This window comes from Phoca vitulina, unplaced genomic scaffold (genome assembly GCF_004348235.1).
Source record: "Phoca vitulina isolate PV1807 unplaced genomic scaffold, GSC_HSeal_1.0 scaffold41, whole genome shotgun sequence".
Lineage (NCBI taxonomy): Eukaryota > Metazoa > Chordata > Mammalia > Carnivora > Phocidae > Phoca > Phoca vitulina.
The window spans coordinates 2,030,668-2,049,702 of NW_022589744.1; the positions used below are offsets into that span (position 1 = coordinate 2,030,668).

Consider the following 19,035-nt stretch of genomic DNA (forward strand, 5'->3'; position numbering starts at 1 on the left):
TCTCTCTCTCTCTCTCTCTCTCTCTCTCTCTCCCCCTCCCTCCCCCCTCAACTCTTACGTGCTCTCTCTCTCAAAAAAAAAAAAAAGAAAGAAAAAGAAATAACAGGTTGAACACTCTGTGTTGAGAGTACATCCAGTTTGACAAATTTGTTTTTTTATTTTATTATGTTAATCACCATACATTACATCATTAGTTTTTGATGTAGTGTTCCAGTTTGACAAATTTTAAAGGATAAGGTGTTTCAGGGTTTCTCAGCCTCAGTACTGTTGCTGTTGAGGCTAGAGAATCTTCGTTATGGGGAGCGCTCTTGTACAATGTAGTATGTTTAGCAGAATTCCTGGTCTCTATCTACTAGAGCTTATGTTCACTCAAAACCTTATACATGAATGTTTGTAGTAGCTTTATTCAGAATATCCAGAAACTGAAAACAACCCAAATGTCCTTCAGTGGGTGAATGGTTAAACAAAATGTGGTACATCAGTGCAATGTATTACTACTACTCAGAAAAAAAAGAAACAGGAACAAACTATTGAAACAGGCAACAATTTGAATGGATCTTAAAAGCATTATGCTGAATTTTTTAAAAGCCAATCTCAAATATAATTCCTTCTGTATGATAGTCTCAAAATCACAAAATGGCTCACAGAACCCAGGAAAACACTTGAGTATTACCAGTTTTTCATATGGGATATCTTTTTTTTTTTTTTTTTTTAAGTAAGCTCCATGCCCAACACAGGGCTTGAACTCATGACCCTGAGATCAAGACCTGAGCTGAGATCAACAGTCAGACGCTTTACCAACTGAGCCACCCAGGCACCCCTCATAAGGGATATCTTTAATGATACAAATGAACAGTCAGATGAAGAGGTACATGAGGGGTGGTCCAGAAAAGTCCTGAGCACAGGAGCTTCGGTCCTTGTGGGGTTTAGGTGCACCATCCTCCCAGCATGTGGATGTGTTAATCAACCTAGAAACTCTCCAAACCTTATTGTTAAGTATTTTCATGGAAGTTCCATTATGTAGGCATGATTGATTAATCACTGACCATGGCTGATTAACTCAACTTCAGCCCCTTTTCCCCTCCCTGTAGGTTGGGGAGTGGGCGTGAAAGTTCCAACCTTCTAATAACATGGTTGGTTCTCTGGTAACTAGCCTCCATCCCACAGTTGTTTAGTGGCCCACTAAGAGCCACCTCAAAAGGGCTTATGAAAAACAAAAGATGCTTCTCTCACCAGTCACTCAGGAAATTCTAAGAGTTTAGGAACCCTGTTCCAACAACTGGGAACAAGGACCAGATATGTATTTCTCATTATATCACAATATCGCATATAAGCAATATGCCTGTTAATAAGTTGTCTCTTATTTAGACATTCTCACTATTTATAACATTACTTTCCAGTGAGGGAGCCGTATAACATACTAGTTGGGAGCATTGATTCTGGAGGCAGGGAGCCTGGGTTCTAAACCTGGCTCTACCATTTATTGCTTGTGCCTAAGTTTTCTCATCTGTAAAATGAGTGTAATGATACCTATTTCATAAAGTTGTTATAAAGACTAAGTAAGTTAATTTTTGTAAAGTGTTCGATGACTTGTACATAGTAAGCACCATATGTTAAATAAATGAATCGTATAATCTAATGTCTTATTTTCCACAGATTATAAACTTTTTAAAGTCAATGACTGTACCTCCTCCACGTTATATAAATCCTCATAGTACCTAGTACATAGAAAATACTTGATAATTATCAGAATAGCCTCCTAGAAGAAAATGAAATGGAGCCCCAGAATATCTAGAGGTCAGGAATCTATGCTAAGAAGAATTTGGAAAACCTTAGCTAGTTTAATCTATAGAAGGGGAAAAGGGTAATTCATCAATTTGAATATAGCAGTTACCTTTTTATTAAGGAATAAGAAGCTGTCATTCTTGGGGTGGGGGGCAGCAAGGACCATGTAAACTTAAAAAATATTTGTGAATAAAAATAACCCTATTGGGGCGCCTGAGTGGCTCAGTCGTTAAGCGTCTGCCTTCGGTCATGATCCCAGGGTCCTGGGATCGAGCCCCACATCAGGCTCTCTGCTCGGCAGGAAGCCTGCTTCTCCCTCTCCCACTCCCCCTGCTTGTGTTCCCTCTCTCGCTGTCTCTCTCTCTGTCAAATAAAATAAAATCTTAAAAAAAAATAACCCTATTGATTCTATTATATCTGTTCTGTGGCAGAGAAATCTATTTTTGTTGACTCTCGGAGAGGACATAGGGAAGAGAAAATAGAGCCTGTTTTTCTACTCTGACATAAATTCAATGAAAGTTCTATATAGATTTTCCACAGATGGGACACTTGAGTTCAATAATAGTATACAAAAATACACATATAGTCCCTTCCTCTGACCCCTAGGTTATAGCTTTAGTAGATAATATAAATGTAAATGTAAACTGAATAATAACAATGTAAATCACACTTTCTTGCCATCATGGAGTGGTTTAATGTTTAAGACTGAATATCCTAAAAAATTAAGAAGGTATTATATTTTGACATCAAACCATATGATATTATAGCTAATGCTTACTGCGTTGACAGGACATGTCTCTCTCCAAAAAAAAGATTTTTGTAATGTCCTGTAGGATCTGTGCCACTGTGGATTTTTATAAAGTTAGACTAAATGTATCTGAATGAAAACAAAATCTGAAAAAATGTTGACCATGAATCAAGTTACTATAAATAGGCAACTTAAATAAATTATTTCTACATTACATTTAGAGTAGATCATACTATGTTCCCTGACTCCTTTTTGTTCTCTGTTTGTACTTGATCTTAGCCAAAGGCTAAGAAGCAATTATAAATTCTCTATTTGGAAAGAAATTTATCTTGATGGTGAGTCCAAGGAGAAACCTAATACTGACTTTGTTTAGCATTCCTCAGTGAATTTGAAAAAGAATAATTCCTAAAGTTGGTGACCACTGAAAAATAGCCTAAAGAGAAAAAGAACCTAAAAAACAAATTGTATGAAAAGAATGTAGCAGTGTGGAGACAGAGGATTAAAATGAATACCAGCGATCAGAAATTGGAGGGGGGGGGTCTAAATTTCAGCGCAAAAATGAACTTTAATGGGGTTTCTTTTTGGAGTGATTAAAATATTCTGGTATTAGAAAGTGATGGTGTTGCATAACCTTATGAATAGACTAAAAGCCACTGAATTATACACTTTAAGAGGATAGAGTTTATGGTATGTGAATTATATATCAGTTTTTAAAAAATGACCCTGGGGGCACCTAGGTGGCTCAGTTGGTTAAACATCTGACTCTGGTTTCGGCTCAGGTCATGATCTCATGGGTCGTGGGATTGAGCCCCGCATCAGTCTCTGTGCTCAATGGCGAGTCTGCTTGAGATTCTCTCTCCCTCTGTCCCTATCCCCCACTCTCGTATGCGCACGCTCTCTCTCTTTAAAAAAATAAAAAATAAAAAATGACCCTGACTGTGGGGGAAGTGCTAGTTGGGCCCATGTGGCATGGTGTAGGACCCCAAGCAGGGGGAGTAGAGCGTTTGTGTGCAGGGTGGCAGTGAGCAGCAGACATTTGTATTTGAAGGTGGAACAGATTAAGTAAGGATAGTGAGAGATTTCTCACTGTTGGAGAACAAGTTTACAACTTTGGAAAAAAAAAGTTTGGGGAAAAATAAAACCTAGAATTAACCTTATGGTACTAAACTGGAATTAGAGCATCACCAGGAACTTTTGGGGGTGTGTTTGTATACAGATTTACAAATGAAAATGAATATAAGGATATGTGAACGTTGTGTGTATATATACATGTATGTATGTGCATGATTATACTGCCTACCTCGGTCCCAGTGGACCTGGAGGACAGTGGCATCCTAAAAGCAGTGAGCATACCTGATATTCTAAATGCCTTTCTCCACTAAAAAGAACCAGGGCTTCTTGGAAAAGCATCTGATTCTACAAGTAGGGCAGGGGATGTAAAAGATGAGCCTGGAACATCTCTTACTTTCCCAAAGAAAAGAAGTGCTCAGAAGATGACACAGGTGTGTCAAAAGGTTACAAGAGCCAAACTGAAAGGGCTTAACCTGGCCAAATCTGGGACAGTTGAAACAACAACATAAATAATGATAGTAAGAGATTATAACTCACTGAATATACAGGAATCATTGAGTTCAGATAAATAGGTAAGGAAAAGAAACTAAGCTGTAGAAAGAATGATGTGTTTAGAAAAATCACTATTTGGCATGATAGTAATTAGTTCAACCAAGAAACATTAGTGAATGCTAAAAGACAGTGGGTAAAATTTCATTGAGGAGTCAGACTGATACTTTTACACCAGTGTCCATACTATCATTATTCATAATATCCAACAGATGGAAACAACCCCCAAGTCTGCAGCATCAGTTGAATAAACTATGGCAATATACATACAATGGAATATTATTTATTCATAAAAAGGAATGAAATTCTGATACATGCTACAACATGGATGACCCTTGAAAACATGCAAAGTCAGATAGGCAAGACATAAAAAGACAAATATTGTGTGGTTCCACTTATATGGTACCGAGCATAGGCAAATTCATAGAGATAGAAAATAGGATAGAGATTAGCTGGGGCTAGTAAGAGGGGGGAATGGGAAGTTTTTATTTAATGGGTACAGAGTTTCTTTGGGGGAAGATGAAAAATTTCTGTAAATGGACAGTGGCGGTGGCCATACAACACTGTGAATGAACTTAATGCCACTGAATTGTACATGTAAAAATGGTTAAAATGGAAAATCTTGGTATATATATTTTATTGCAAACATTTTTTTAATTTAAAAATTTGTTGAGAAGTAGGATGTATTTACGTAGACCCAAAGTGTCCCTCCACAACATACTTATTAATTACAAAGAGAAAAAGTGTAGTTTTAGAGCCGCAAAATCTAGCAAACACTACTATAACAAAGTGATCTAAGTTAACACAGCATCACTTTTGTGATAGCTCTGCCAAAAATGCATAACCTAAGTCAAATCATAAGGTAACAGGAGATAAATTTGAATTGAGGGACATTGTGCAAAACAACTGGCCTGTAATCTTCAGAAGTGTCAAGGTCATGAAAGTTAAGAAAAGACTGATGAGCTGTTTCAAATTAAAAGAGATACAAGAGAACTGAGAATGAAATGCACTGCCTAACCCTGAAATGGATCCTTTTGCTAGAAAGCACATTACTGGGACAAAATTTAAATGGCATCTGTGGGTGCGATCATAATAATGCCAAATGTTAGTTTCCTGAGGTCTGTGCTGTTGCTGTGATTATGTACGAGAATGTCCTTGTTTATAGGACTCATACTAACTGGGGATGATGGGACATCATGTTTATACTTTCAAATGGTTAAGGGAAAAAAATGTTCTTTGTACTATTCTTGAAACTTTTTTATAACCTTTTTTATAAGAACTAATTTCAAAATCTTTTGAAAAAAGAGGGGCGCCTGGGTGGCTCAGTCGTTAAGCAACTACCTTCGGTTCAGGTCATGATCCCAGGGTCCTGGGATCGAGCCCTGCATCAGGCTCCCTGCTTGGCGGGAAGCCTGCTTCTCCCTCTCCCACTCTTCCTGCTTGTGTTCCTTCTCTCGCTGTGTCTCTCTGTGTCAAATAAATAAATAAAATCTTTAAAAAAAATTTTTTTTAAATCTTTTGAAAAAAGAATATTTACACAAACTATAAGAGAAAAGAAAAAGATAAAAGAACCTGAATGAAGGTGGGGATTGTGGCAGGAGCCACGTCCCAAGACTAGGACTGAATTGGAAACCTAACTGCCAAAGAAATAGGAAACATCTTCTATTCAGTAAATTACAAACATTCTCTCAAACCCAGGTTTCAAGTAGATACATTGAGGATAATCCGAGTAAACGATATATCAATTATAATATGCAAAAGTGGGAAAATCCACTTCTAGGCAGGGACCTGGTAATTTTGGATTTAGAACAAAAATGAAGGGAATGTAAGAATAGTTGCAGGACAAGGCCATTTTATTTTGAAAGATTCATGTGTTTCAATGTCTGCCTGTTACAGGTGATGCTGAACAGGAACTTGGTCCCCCTCCATCTGTAGATGAAGCAGCAAACACACTCATGACTCGTCTGGGTTTCCTCCTTGGAGAGAAAGTGACGGAAGTTCAGCCAGGTGACCAATACAACATGGAAGTACAGGATGAAAATCAGGTAAACTGCTTGCTGTCACCTGCGAAACGTGGAATAAATCAGCCTATATTATACCAGGAAAAATGTTGCAGGGTGTGTGTATGTGCGTATCCCAATTGTTGAACAACTTTTGAGGCCTGAAGATATAGCTTAATTTTCCATCATCACTGTATTTCTTTAGTTTATGAAACACCTTTTAGTTTCATTCTTAGGTTTAAAGTTTTGATTCATTTACGGAATGAATGAGGAAGTAAATAAGTGCATAAGCCAAGAAACAGAATTGACATTTATATGGGCACTGCACCCAGAAATTATAGAATATACATCGTTTTCAGGTACATGTGGATTATTTACCAAATTGACAATATGCTGACCAGGTCTCAGTAAATTTCGGATTACAATTACTGTGATCGTAGTAGAATTAATCAATTACAAAATGATAACCTTGAAAATGTTAGCTACAAGATAATTTAGAAAATCCCCCAAATGTTTGGCTATTAATATACTTCTAAATAGCCTTTCAGTCAAAAAAGAAATCACAAGAAATTAGATAATATTTTAAACTGAAATAAGAACGAAATATAACAGAATTTATAGTATGTATTTGTAGTATATAAAACTTAAAGAGGTGCTCAAAAATTTTTAGTTTTTGGTTTTTTTTTTAAAGATTTTATTTATTTGACAGAGACACAGTGGAAGAGGGAACACAAGCAGGGAGAGTGGGAAGCAGGCTTCCCGAAGAGCAGGGAGCCCAATGCGGGGCTCGATCCCAGGACCCCAGGATCATGACCTGAGCCAAAGGCAGACGCTAAACCAACTGAGCCACCCAGGCACCCCCAAAATTTTTAGTTTTGAATATATATATTAGAAAAGTGAAAATCTGAAAAATTAATTATCTAAATATTCATGTCAGAAACTTAAAAATAATCAGCAATTTGAAAAAAATTTTCTTTCGTAGATTTTTTTTTTCTTTTAGCTATTTTTTAGTTTAAATGTAGCAAAGGAAGTAGACTCAAATTCATTTGTGTGGTCTTCATCTTTAAAATATATGTCCTGTAGTGAATCCTTTTATTCTAGAAGATGACAATTTGAATTTGTCTTGTCTATTCTTAACAAATATTTGTGAAGATTTTATATCCTATGTTAGTTTTGTCATAAAATAATAGAGTCTTCAAGGATTATTTGGATATATTTATAGATCATGTGGATAATGTTCAGGTGTTCTAGAGCTCTCTCCTGAGACTTCTCTACGTCCTCATTCCCTCAGTCATTGGTTTTGCTGGCTGCACATTATAATCACTTGGGCAGTTTTTATAAAATTCAGATGCCTGGAGATTCTAATCATATTGAAACTCCTCCATTCTTTTTTTTTTTTTTTTTAATACTCTTAACTCCTGAATTGCCTCTGGCCCTGCCTTTCCCCTGAACTCTCCAGTATATTTCCAGCTACTCCCTTTTCTACCTGTGTGTCCAAGATGCAGCTCAAACCTAACATGTCGAAAACTGAAGCCTTACATTTTTTTCCCAGAACCTGTTCCTTCTGCAGTGTTTTCTCTCAGAGTAGTTTGTATCACCTTCATGCTTCGGACAAAAGCGTTGGAGCCATTCTTGAGTTTTCTCTGTCAGATTACACATTCACTCTTTCAGCAAATCGTATAGGCTTTGTCTGCAAAATATATTCTGAATCTGCTCCCTTCTCTTTACTTCCACTGCTACACCTGAGTCCATGTCACTGTCCTCTCTTGCCCGGGCTACTGCGACGGTTACTGGACTGTAAGGCCTGGAACTTTTGCCTGTTCTCGTTACTGCTGTATCCTCTGCATCTAGAATAGGGTCTAGCATTGGTAGGTGCTCAGTAGATATTTACTGAATGAATAAATAGCCTCCTAATAGGTCTCTGCTGCCACTCTTGCTCCTCTGTAGTCTGTTCACACAGTAACCAGAGTGATCCTTGTAAAATGGGGATCCGATCTTTTTGCTTCTGTGCTCTCGATCTTCCACTGTTTTCCCATCACATTTAGAATTAAATCTAAAATCTTCAGCATGGTCAGAAAGGCACTGCCTGGTCTGACCTCTTGCTGCTACCTCTCCTACACTGCCTACCCCCCTCCCTTTCACCTGCGGCTCTGCAGCGACACTGGCCTTCCTGACATTCCTCTGACACAGAACATTCCTTTAGTACTGGGAAGCGCTTCCCGCATAACACTTGCTTGCTTTATTCAGTGCTCTGCTCAGATGTTACCTCTTCCGGGAAGCCTTCCTTAACTGCTGTTTCTAATAGCACCTGCCTACCTCTGTACCCCCTTATCCTGCTGCTTTATTTCCTTTATAGCTCTTAACCATTAATTTATTACACTCCAGATTTAGTTGTGGGTTTTTGTTTTTGTTTTCTTGTCTGTATCTCATACAAGAGTGTAAGCTTCATGATGGCAGGGATTGATGGGTTTTTTTTTTTTTAATCAGTAACTGTGTTGGTATGCTATGCCCTGTGAATAAAAAATGGGAATGATATATGCTGAGGGCCTTTTTGATATTGGTATAAGTAAAACATCCATTTTTATTTTTTACTTTTTATTTCTTGATATTCATGTAAAGTTAAAATGTGACTATTCTAGTGATGACCAAGGAACATAATGAGTATTTGCCAAGGATCCTGTTGTTTCTAATAATAGAAAAGTCACTTACATTTGTGGTGAGCAGAGTATAACTTAAACTACTTCAATTAAAAAAAAGAAAGAAAGAAAAAAGAAAAGTCCCTGAACCAGGAAGTAGAAAATCTGTGCCCTACTTGCAACTCTACCACCTATGACTTTGTAAATTCGGACATTCACTTAACCTCTCTGAGCTTTAGGTTTTTCATAGGTAATAACATCTGACATTTATGAAATGCTTCCTACATGCTAATCATTGTACTAATTGTTTTATTTGAACTATTTTGCTTAAGCTTCCTTATACCCCAGTGTGGTAGGGTCCATTGATACTCCAGATTTCAGATAAAAAAGTGGAAACACAGTGCCACAAAGTGATGGAATAGTATTCAAATCCAGACAGTCTGCTTTTACAACCTCTGTTCTTAACAGCTGCACCATAGTGTTTCAGTGTAATATGAAATAATAACACCTGACAGGATTGTTGTGAGGATCAAGGTAAATCACGAATATGAAATTACTTTGTAAGCTGTAAAATGCCATATAAATAAAAGGTGTAAAATACTATGCAGTATAATTAGTATATAAATATATTGCAAGAACTATGATTTGGGGCAATTATTTGATAGCTTTCATTCTTTAGGGCAGTTTCTTATTCACATTTCTCTATGGGGGAAGTAATATTCATTTTGCCTTATACTTGGTTGAAAAGGAATAAATGAAATAATATTAAATTTTTTTAAACTGTAAAGCATTGAACAAATGTAAAATATTATTAATGATTGCCTTCTGGGAATGTAATATACCATGAAACTATCTTGGAACCACAGAAGGAAGTGACTAAATTGATCATTGGAATTCCTAGTCTTAGGAAGGTTATTAAGAATTAGGAGGTCATGTTCATTTGGTGACTTTCTTCCGAGCTAAACAGCATGCTAACAAAGATAGATTGCTTTGTTTAGGAAGGCCTGAGGGTAATAGCATCCTCAGAATTATACTAGAAAGGACAGAATCCAGCACAGGCAAGTCAGCATGTATCATTTTTCTACAAAAGACAAAGTACTGAAAGTGATATTCAACCAACCACTATATTTTCTTCACTCAGTAATTTCTGGAGTGGTAGGATATACTTTAGGAATTCCATCATCAGGTTCTTACCTTGTATAATTGTAGAACCTTTAAGAGACCTTTAAGAAGGATCCTTTGGGATCCTTCCAGAGAACACAATGGAAAAACCACTGAAAGATTTTATAAGCGGAGTGGTTTAATTAGAGGTCCATTTTAGCTTAAAGCATGGAGAATGGTTAATGTTGTCTTTTGGTGCCTAGAAGAGATTTCTGTATCTCATTAACTAGCTTCCTTAAATAAAGAGGAGGCCTGCTTTTTAATTCATAAGCCATGAGCAAATTTCTACTTTCTAAACGGCTTGATCTTTAAGCTTTGCTTTTACAGTTAAAGCTTTTAAAGCATACATTCTGTGATATAAGCTTTATTTTGTAGAAGACAACTTGTAGTAAGAATAGTGTCTTTTGGGCTTAACCTCCACATTGGCTGTATTATGTATATAATACAGTTTCCTTTCTCAAAGAACAGACTGAGAATCTTGTCTAAAAATGGAAATGAGTTGCTATGGAAGTAATAGATTCAGATTCATACTAAAATGGAACTTTTTCAATATGGAATGACTATAGATATATTTAATGTAAAAAAAAAAAAACCCTAGTATAGTTCATTTCATCTACCCACATATTTTTTTAAACTGAGAGTGAGGAGGTTAAAAATTGCCATGTTAGATTCTAACTAGGGAGGATTCTGATTCAGTAAGTCTGGGGTGTGGAGCTCTGTATCTGTCAATTTCATTGGGGAGCTTGCTTTTTTACGTTCCATAGGTGATTCTACTACATGCCCAGTTAAAACTCATTGCTTTGGTAAGCCAACATCATTTTATAAAAATAGAGGAGATTACAAAGAAATTGAAACTACCCCCTCCTCTGGAGAAAAAATATAGGTAGAAGAGAAATGGCATAGATCAGAGGGCTTATGGTATGACTAACAAAAATCAGTTCCTAATATTATTAATACAGTTGAAACGATTTGCTTCATTGCAAGGTTCTGAGAATGTCACTTGTGCTTTAAGTTGAATATAGCCTTTATGACCTAGTTATAGCATTTAAATTAAAATCAAAACCTGGATTCAACACATGTGATTAAATACAAGGGAGTGTATCTGAAACTTATTTTAGGGTGCGTAAAAGAGCCTTAATTTTCTCATATTTAGTGATTAACACATTTTCCAGTCAAGTTGTTAAATGTAAATCTTCAATTTTAGTGGAGAGAATGTGAATAGTGATCTATAGGTAAAGAAGTTGAAAGGTTTCTTTCTTTCTTTCTTTCTTTCTTTTTCTTTCTTTATTCATTCATTCATTCATTGTTATGTTAATCACCATACAATACATCATTAGTTTTTGATGTAGTGTTCCATGATTCATTGTTTGTGCATAACACCCAGTGCTCCATGCAGAACGTGCCCTCTTTAATACCCATTATATCATTAGTGTTCCTTCAAGTAATTTTGTCACTGATCACTTACTATTTTAAAAGGGTAAAATTTTTTTAGTGTTTGAAAAAATATATACTTTTATTCATTATTTTCACAATTTATTTGGGTAGAAAGAGCTAAAGAAAAGTAGATTTTCATTAAACTAGGTAAGCCAGGATATATTGCCACCAATCTTTTTGGTGATTATTCATTCCTTCCCGTCAAAAACTTTAAACTGAGGTGACCTCAGATATAAGAATCATTCAAGATACAAAGCAATCTCAGCCTATAATCAGTTTCTACAGAGAAATTATTAAGTTTTGCTTTAAATGAACATTGTTTTTGATCTATTTTTTAGGTAGACTTTTAGGATAAGGCATTTTCTCTGCATTCATTTACTGTCTCAGGGCAGCCACCTATGTATCGAAAAAAATGCTTATTTGCATTAAGAGCCTTATTTTTATTTCTCCTTGGCTGCAGATTTTATTTTTTTTCAATCCGAAGAAAAGTATTAACAAGACTAAGTTCTAAGCCTTCAGAATAGTTTTATTGATAGGAAAAAGCAAGGACAACTTGTAGTTAATTAAAAATCCTTCTATGAATTCATGGCAGTGATAAAGAATATTTGTCACTAGAAATTTCTTAGGTGGAAAAACTGGCCACAGCCTCTGCTTATGTTAAATTTATCAGGTTGCACCTTGGGCGCCTGGGTGGCTCAGTTGGTTAAGCGACTGCCTTCGGCTCAGGTCATGATCCTGGAGTCCCGCATCGGGCTCCCTGCTCGGCAGGGAGCCTGCTTCTCCCTCTGACCCTCCCCCCCCTCTCATGTGCTCTCTCTCTCTCATTCTCTCTGTCTCAAATAAATAAATAAAATCTTTAAAAAAAAAAAAAATTTATCAGGTTGCACCTTAATTGTATGATGCAGAATCTCTTATCCTAGAAGGCAAAAAACAACTAGTACCTAGTAGATGTAAAAGCTATGTATGTAGATTTTGTCCTTTTTCTCATCAAAGCATATGTTTTGCCATAAGATACATTTTACTTTAACAGCAATCAGTTTATCTTGTTTTTCATTCCAATTTTTCAGACCTCAGCAATCACGCAGCGGATAAGTCCCTGTTCCACCTTGACTAGTAGTACTGCCTCCCCACCAGCCAGCAGCCCGTGCTCCACCCTCCCACCAGTCAGTTCAAGTGCAACTGCCAAGGACTGCAGCTATGGGGCTGTTACCAGCCCAACCTCTACCCTTGAAAGCAGAGATAGCGGCATTATTGGTGAGTTGATTTTTACATTAATCATTTTGCGGGGTTTTTTTTCTTTTTAAAATAATTACATATTTTCAAAAAATCTGTGTTTTTTTCTTTTTAAAATAATTACGTATTTTCAGAAATTCTGTGTTTGAATTGTTGAGAGAGATATATATAGAATGTGTCCTTTTCTTTTTAATGATGCTGGAGAGAGAAATAAAGGTAAACAAAATGAAAGCTATCCCTCCCTGCTTAACCACTCCTTTAAAGATATTACCTGACAAAAGAAGGGGTGGATAGAAAAAGTTTTGTCTACTTCTCCCTGTAAATTCATCTATCTGCCAACAGAAGTGGTTCAGAAAATGTTCATTCCTCACTGAACTAGTAGAGTTTAATGGAGGTTCTTAGTTCTTCGTATATGTATTGCTTATTGTATACTTATTAAGGGGAGTCAGTCAAATGGAAATGAGTGAAGTTTTGGGAAATGAGGAATCTGAAGAAAGGGAATGCACAGAGAAGAAAACAGGAATGAGCACAGAATCTTAGGGCATGTTCAAATTGAGCAGGAAATTAGAGGTGGGAGAATGAGCCAGTGGACAGGAGTAGTCAGACAAATAGAAGAATTGGAGCAAGGCCAAAGAAGATAAAAGGTTCAGCGAAGGGATGAGGAGAGGTTGGTCAACAAATGACAAAAGCTGAAAAGACCAGGCGTAAAGAAAATATTTCTTCCTCATTTGGCTTCCTTCTAAAAGTTATCAAATAAAAATACTTATTTATTTAGATGGTATAGCAGAGATTAATGCCATGGCAACTAAATATATCTCTACTACTTAAGTGCGTATATATCAACATGTGAATGTATTCATTTAAAATAAGTAGTAAATAAATGAAAAGAATAGTTTTTAAAGATTTTATTTATCTGAGAGAGAAAGAACGCACAGGTGAGCACAAATGGGAAGGAGGGGTGGGGGGAGAGGGGTAAGCAGACTCCCCACTGAGCAGGGAGCCTGCCGTGGGACTTAATCCCAAGACCCTGAGATCATGACCTGAACCAGAGGCAGATGCCCAACCCACTGAGCCACCCAGGTGCCCTGATGAAAAGAATATTTTTACAGCAAAGTTGCAGGATACAAAATGAACACACAAAAACCAGTTGCATTTCTACATGCTAACCATGAACAATTCAAAAAGAAAATTAAGAAAATAATTCCATTATAATAACATCAAAAAGAATAAAATACTTAGGAATAAATTTAACCAAGGTAAGAAACTTGTACACTAAACAGTACACTAAGACAAGTACACTAGACACAAAACATTGCTTAAGAAATTTTAAAAGATTTAAATAAATGAAGATATATTCTGTGTTCATGGATTGGAAGACTTAATATTGTTAAAGTGATAATATTTCTCAAAGCAGTCTACAGATTCAGTGAAATTACTATCATAATCCCAACAAAGTTCTTTGCAGACATAGAAACACCCATCCTAAAATTCATGTGGAATCTCAGAGGACCCTGAGTAGCTAAGACAATCTTGAAAAAGGAGAACAAAGTTCTCCTTTAGTAGGACTTGCGATTAAAATAATCTGGACCTGATAGTCATGAAGATTTTTTTAACTACTCCTTTTTTTTTTTTTTAAGATTTATTTATTTTATTTTTGAGAGAGAGAAAGAATGAGTGGGTAAGGGGCAGAAGGAGAGAGAGAGAGAGAGAGAGAATCCCAGGCAGACTCCCCACTGAGCACGGAGCCTGGCTCAGGGCTTGATCCCACAACCCTGAGATCATGACCTGAGTTGAAACCAAGACTTGGACACTCAACTGACTGAGCCACCCAGGCGCCCCTAACTACTGCTTCATTGTATTTAATACTATAGGACTTTCTATGTTTCTCTTTCTTTTTGAACCTGTTTTCCTTCATTATGGTTTTTTTTTTTTTTTTAAAGATTTTATTTATTTGTTTTGACAGAGAGAGACACAGCGAGAGAGGGAACACAGCAGGGGGAGTGGGAGAGGGAGAAGCAGGCTTCCTGCCGAGCAGGGAGCCCGATGTGGGGCTCGATCCCAGGACCCTGGGATCATGACCTGAGCCGAAGGCAGACGCTTAACGACTGAGCCACCCAGGTGCCCCACCTTCATTATGGTTTTTATCTTTTTCAAATTCACTGGTATAAAGTTGTCCAAAATATTCACTACCTACACAGGAACCTGAGCTAGAGAGCTGAGAGGAGTCCTTCCTTCCCCCTACCCAAATTTCTCATCCCTGGGTTTTATTTTCGTCTTTCTTAGTATTGCCTTGGCAGTCCTCATTATCTTAGACTTAGATTAATACAAATGTAACTGTTATTTCTGCTTTTCATCTTGTCCTTTCCAGGTCTGTTTTTCACACAACCACCAAAATGAATTAACTGAAAACCAATTACTCCTTTGTTTCCGTTACCTAGAAGGTAGATGGTGAACTACCTGAAAATCAAATCTGATCATATCACTCCTTTGACTCCCATTTACCTGTAAAATAAAGCCCAGGCCCTCCTGATCTGACCATGGCCAATTTCTCCAGCCTTCTGTCCCACTATTTCTAGCCCTGTATGTATTGTTCTAGCCGCATTAGACTTTATTGTTACCTGATGCATTCCAGTTTTTTCCTCTGTTTCCTCTGCTTTTGCTCGTATTGAGCATTCTGCCTGTAATCTCTCTCTTACATATGAATGACTCCTATGGATTTTTTAAGACTTTGTTAAGTATTCTGCCACTACCACTACCACCACCTCCCTTCAATTTTCCGCTCCCGCTCCTATCCAATATATATTCTTACTCCATGTTCCCAGTAACACCTGAGCATGTAGATGTCATGGCATTTAATGTGTGGTATAATAATTACTTTTTAAACCTGCTTTCCACCATTCAACTGTTAATTTCTTATTAGCAGTTTATTAGTTTATTAGTGCTCTGTATTTAAATCCTGCCCTATTAGCAAAATGCACAAAAGTTATTAAATGTTTTAATTTATGCATTTTAAATTCCTTTATAGGTCAGTTCAGTGTGATCCCTTGTCATGCACTGCATTTTCCACTTACAACTATCAGAATTTTAGTCATTCATGTGTCTGACTGTATCACTCGTATAGTTTGCCAAAATGTGTAGAATCCTAGTTATAAGATTCGAAATACTAGAAATGCAGACTTTCTGAAAAAATTTTTAAGTATTCTGAATGTACAAAGTTCCTCTCTAGGGTTCTAAAATATTTTAAATAACTGTGACTTACTTGATTCTGTGTAGTCTGGGTTCACCCCTGATGTGAGTTAATTTCTACCACAGAAAGCATTCTCTGCTCCAATCATAGCTTCCCTCCCCAAATTCATAACCCTTCTTAAACAGGTGGTGAAATGTCACCAACACAGTTGTCAGGTATTTGTATGGTAATTTTATATCTGTGACTCTCTTTTTAAATTTTATTGGTATAACTCTAGTAGTGTAACAGTCTTATGTATGTGCCTAATAGATGATACCACTAATGACATATAATCTCCTATCAGCTATATCTATATCTATCTATCTATCTATCTATCTATCTATCTATCTATCTATAGCTTCAAGCAAAGATCTTGATAGTTGTAACCTCCATGGGATAGATATCATTTTTCTATCCTATTCCTTTTTCATATTAAGTTTTAATAATGGTCCTTTTTGGTATGGTTATATAGCAGAATGAATTTAAGCATGGGTCCATTTTGTTTCTCCTCTTGTTTATCTGGAGGTCACGGTTCTTTCCAGAATGGTATAATTCTTGAATTATTTCTTTTAATCAAATATCAGAATGTTTTTAAGTCCTGGTTTTATTGCCAAATTTGGTCTTCTATCCTATAGCCTTATATCACTTAGCACCTACAAAGATGGAGTATCTGACTGTGCCCATTGTTTGTGATTATGTTTTCCTAATGTTTCACATTAGTAAGTAAAAAGAACCAGTACTAGACTGGCAACCCCAGAAATAAGCATAGGGCTGGCCCAGTCTAGTTGTAAAATAATTCTGTCTTATATAATAGTGTAATAATCTTCCTTAGAATTAGAAAACTGAGATTCAAAAATAATTAGTCTCAGGTCACAAAGACAGTAAGAGGCAAAGCTGAGATTCAAGTTCAGGTCTGTATGACTATAGTCCAGTAGGATGTTGTATATTCTTTGATTCAAATTGTCACATTTTAAAAGTCATACCTCCCAGAGGGAAGGGGTTATGGGGATGAGCAACATCGGTAAAGGGGAGTGTGAGATACAGTCTTCCTGTTACGGAGTGAATAAGTTGTGGGGATAAAAGGCACAGCATAGGGAATATAGTCAATGATATTGTAATAGCATTATATGGTAACAGACGGTAGCTACACTTGTAGTAAGCATAGCATAACCTATAGAGATGTTGAGTCACTATGTTGTGTACCTGAAACTAATGGAATATTGCATGTCAATTATACTCAAAAAAATTAAAATAAAAAAGCTACCCCTCTGGGTCATAAACTGAACAGTAGATAATTTGAATTATTTTTTCATGTTTTCCTCAACCTGTTTTCAGAAAAGTGCAGGTTTATTTTTATTACTGAGTTTTTCCATTTATTGTTCTAGTGACTCCATCATCCTTCCCACCTCTCTAATTACTTAGCACTAAGTAAAATTTCAATAGCTATAATGTGGTATGTTTGTTAAGTCTGGACACTGCTCGAGGAGATCTAACAAAGCATTTCTCTTGCATATTGATCTAACTAATATAATAATAATAACCAGCATTTATTGAGTACAAACGTTGAGCCAAGTACCACTATTTAATCTTTATAATGATCTTATAAGAAAATAGTTGTAAAGATTTCACAGGATCATGTCATTGAAATGATGCATAAGACTCGATAGAGAATGCTTACAAAATCTTTTAATAAAGATACAGCATAGCAGATAAAAGAGAATGCAAACAAGCAGAGGACCCTAGACTCTTCAAGTGCAGCTCTCCAAGTTCTTTCTTAAATAGGATGTGCTCTGTCTCCAGAATATAAATGACCAAGATTTGTATGAGGAATCTTGATTTCAGGAGAGCTCCACAAAAGTTTACAGTGAAGATTTTTATGCCACTCTGGTCCCATAGCCAAGTCGGTTTGTCTAACTAAGTCCTCCAGATGTAAGCTGTCAATAAACAACTAGTTTTGGGTGCTGCAGGAGGAGTTTAAAACTTTAAAGAGCAAATTATAAATCATTAGTTATCTTGGCTAAGAATCAGTACTAGACTTCCAGGCAACCCCAGAAATAAGCATGGGAATGGCCCAGTCTGGTTGTAAAATAACTCTTATATAATAGTGTATACACTATACAGTGTTTGTAAAATAACTTACATAATAGTGTAATAATCTTTCTTAGAATTAGAAAACCAAAATTCAAAAATAATTGGTCTCAGGTCATATAGTCAGTAAGACGCAAAGTTGAGATTCAGGTTCAGGTCTGTATGACTTCAAAACTCCTGGTCCTGGTTATTACAGAAGAGTGCATAGTTCTAAAATAATTCTGTCTCAGGATAGATGACCTAGAACTATTATGTGGCATTAAAAATTTAGTCTCTATCAACAAAAGTAGAGTAATAAGTCAAGAAAAAAAATTAGTCCTATTAGTTTTAAAATATTATAGAAGACGGACAAACCAATTTTATTTTATAGATAGATATTTAAAGATTTTATTTATTTGACAGAGAGACACAGAGAGAGAGGGAACACAAGCAGGGGGAGTGGGAGAGGGAGAAGTAGGCTCCCCGCAGAGCAGGGAGCCCGATGCGGGGCTTGATCCCAGGACCCTGAGGATCATGACCCGAGCCAAAGGCAGACGCTTAACAACTGAGCCACCCAGACGCCCCATTTTCATATATATATATATTTTTAAAAATTTTTAGTGTAGCTGACACACAGTGTCACATTAGTTTCAGGTGAACAGTGTAGTGATCCAACACCTGTATACCTTATACCATGCTCACTGCAAGTGCAGCAACCATCTGCCACCACACGACGGTATTACAGTATCATTGACTATTATTTCCTAAGCTGTGCCTTTCATCTCCGTGACTTACTCAGTCCGTAACTGGAAGCCTGTATCTCCTGCTCCCCTTCTCCCACTTTTCCCATCCCCCACCCCTTCTCTCTGGCAACCATCAATTTGTTCTCTGTATTTATAGGTCTGATTCTGCTTTTTGTTTGCAAACAATCCAATTTTAAAATGTACAAAAGACATTGGATAGACATTTCACCAAACAGGATACATGAATAATAAGCACAGAAAAAAATGCTCATTATAATCAGTCATTAGAGAAGTGCAAATTAAAACCACAATCGGACACTATTGCTCACCTACTAGAATGGCTGTTACCAAAAAAAGTACCAAGTATTGGCAAAGATGTAGA

General features: G+C 36.6%; 1 protein-coding gene across 13 annotated transcripts in view; it reads left to right on the top strand.

Annotated features, from left to right (window-relative positions):
- Window positions 1-19,035, top strand: part of TANC2 (tetratricopeptide repeat, ankyrin repeat and coiled-coil containing 2) — a 361,287-nt gene that overhangs the window by 202,882 nt on the left and 139,370 nt on the right. For all 13 annotated transcript variants that reach the window (XM_032429357.1, XM_032429360.1, XM_032429362.1 and 10 more), the window contains 2 exons: window positions 6,050-6,198; window positions 12,452-12,638. In XM_032429357.1, coding sequence (XP_032285248.1) covers window positions 6,050-6,198; window positions 12,452-12,638 — 336 coding nt within the window. The remainder of the gene's footprint in view (window positions 1-6,049; window positions 6,199-12,451; window positions 12,639-19,035) is intronic.